The sequence below is a fragment of the Diaphorina citri genome, unplaced genomic scaffold, assembly GCF_000475195.1.
Source record: "Diaphorina citri unplaced genomic scaffold, Diaci psyllid genome assembly version 1.1 scaffold272, whole genome shotgun sequence".
NCBI classification, from domain to species: domain Eukaryota; kingdom Metazoa; phylum Arthropoda; class Insecta; order Hemiptera; family Psyllidae; genus Diaphorina; species Diaphorina citri.
The window spans coordinates 259481-261656 of record NW_007377709.1 but is presented as its reverse complement, the minus strand read 5'-3'; the positions used below and the strand labels follow the sequence as shown (position 1 = coordinate 261656).

General features: G+C 41.2%; 1 protein-coding gene across 1 annotated transcript in view; it reads right to left on the bottom strand.

Annotated features, from left to right (window-relative positions):
* Positions 1-271: 271 nt before the first annotated feature.
* LOC103506915 (T-lymphocyte activation antigen CD86-like) overlaps positions 272-2176 on the bottom strand; it is a 257447-nt gene continuing 255542 nt past the window's right edge. The window contains exon 5 of the mRNA XM_026821898.1: positions 272-555. Within this exon, the coding sequence (XP_026677699.1) occupies positions 272-555 (284 nt within the window). The remainder of the gene's footprint in view (positions 556-2176) is intronic.

Genomic DNA, 2176 nt, shown 5'->3' with positions numbered 1-2176 from the left:
ACCACTACAAACTTGTATGAAACTATGAATACTTACCTACTATATTGGTCTCTATTTTTTTTTCCCACGGCTTTTGGTAGAAAATGTAGAATCGTAGGTATTTGATGAAACTATGTAGGTGTAATGAAACGTGAAAATGAAGTTTCATGCAACAGGTAGGTAAGTTTAAGAAACCAGTACTCTACACTGCATGTGCACGGTTTGGGTTCACGAGTTTCAGGAGTGTTGTGTCCCTAGTGTGTTCATTTCTACCTCATACCTGCAAGCTGTCCTAGAGATTGAATGAATTAGTATAGGTACCAGCTAAGATATATGTTGCTTCCAGTTTCCAGGTAAGTTCTACAATACTAACGGAAAGTAACACCACAAGCCGTTTAACGAAACTCGAAGATTCGCTTTCACGTTGCATCAAGTTCAGTTGACTTACCTCTGTGTTATGTAGCCAGTAGATTGCAGGTGGAGGCTCAGGACTATGTTTGATGACGCAGGTTAGGTTCATGGTGCTACCTTTATTGATATACATGTCTGGTCCACCTATGATCTGAGTTATAGGTTCTGAAACAGACAATATCCGAACAAAAAGAGTTTTAGGACACATGAATCATTGCCTGCTGACACGATATCGCAAGTATTAATAACCATGCTGCCGCAATAGACAAAATCACTGCTTACTAAAATTAGAATTAGTGAAGAACTAAAGCGACCAGGCCGTATTTAGGGGGCTCAACCCTCGCCCTCTTGTTTTTTGTCTGCTCCTTTACCGTGGGCTGGACTCCCAAAGTTCCCGCCCCCCATAGTTCCCGCTACATCACTGTTGGCCCTCCCCCCTGTAAAAAATCCTGGATACAAGCCTGCAAGTGACCTTTATGAAAGCTATCTAGAAATATGGAGGCATGTTCTGGGTCAGAACTAGAAATACCAATAGGGTAATGAAAAGGAAAAGAGAAGGAGAGAGAATGAAGGTGATAGAATAAAGAAAAAAGGAAATAGGGAAATTTCCGAAGGAAGCAAGGGAGGGAGGTAAGGAAGGAGAGGGAGGGAGGTAGAGACACCCTGGGGAGCAATGGTTTTTACGTTAGGGTGCAATTTGAATATTTCCTATTATAAAATACACCTCCTATTGGTGTATTGGACATATCTATAGGAGGAGTAGGAAACTATGGAAGGGAAGAGGTTATTGCTTACGTCGGCAGTGGTCAGATACATGGATACCCTCCTCGATAATGTAGTGGTCATGACGTTCGTCTGGTAAACAGGAGGGCGTGGGTTCAATCCCATTCATTTTGAGGCATGTAACTCTGTAGTATTATAATAACAGTAGGTGTATGTACCTATATTGTATAATATTGTAAATTACATACCACAAATCTAATAATAACATGCATGTCAAACGTAGTGTTCATGGTAGTATGAGAAGTTAATACGTTATAATTAAGACAGTAGGAGGGCGGGGGGAAGTCATTTATAATTTATAAATGGTGGTGGTGGTGGAGGTGGTGGTGGTGGTGGTGGTGGTGGTGGTGGTGGTGGTGGTGGTGGTGGATCCGCGAACTTAATCGCCAAATCCGCGAACATAATCGCCAAATCCGCGAACATAATCGCCAAATCCGCGAACAAAATCGCGAAATACGCGAATATAATCGCGAAATCCGTGAACATAATCGGCAAATCCGCGAACATAATCGCCAAATCCGCGAACATAATCGCCAAATCCGCGAACATAATCGCGAAGATAGGTGATAGGTAACATACCTATTATTAAAAACAGATAAACAAAATACAGTCGAACCTGGATAAACGAGAATCCAAGGGACCAGCTCATTTTTTCGTTTAAGGCGGTTTAATACAACATTTTCTCGTTTATAAAGGTTTAGCAAAGTCGAAGAGCAAACTGATGAAAGCATGACAAATTTAAACAAGTTAAAATTCTGATTTATAGAGGTACCTAATTTTAAAATTAAAAAACGCGTCCCGAATTTTTTCTGGAACAAAAACGGAAATTCGGGACAAAACGCCCCAAAAATGAAAAACTGAACGGGACGCCGGGACGTCTAGAAGATTCTACGTTGACACCCTCAGTTTTATTGGAGAAAAAGGTCTTTTTTGTTGAAATAGATTCATATCCGGAACGGTTTGACAGGGCTTAACGGCCCTGATCAGGGCTTAAAAGTCCCCA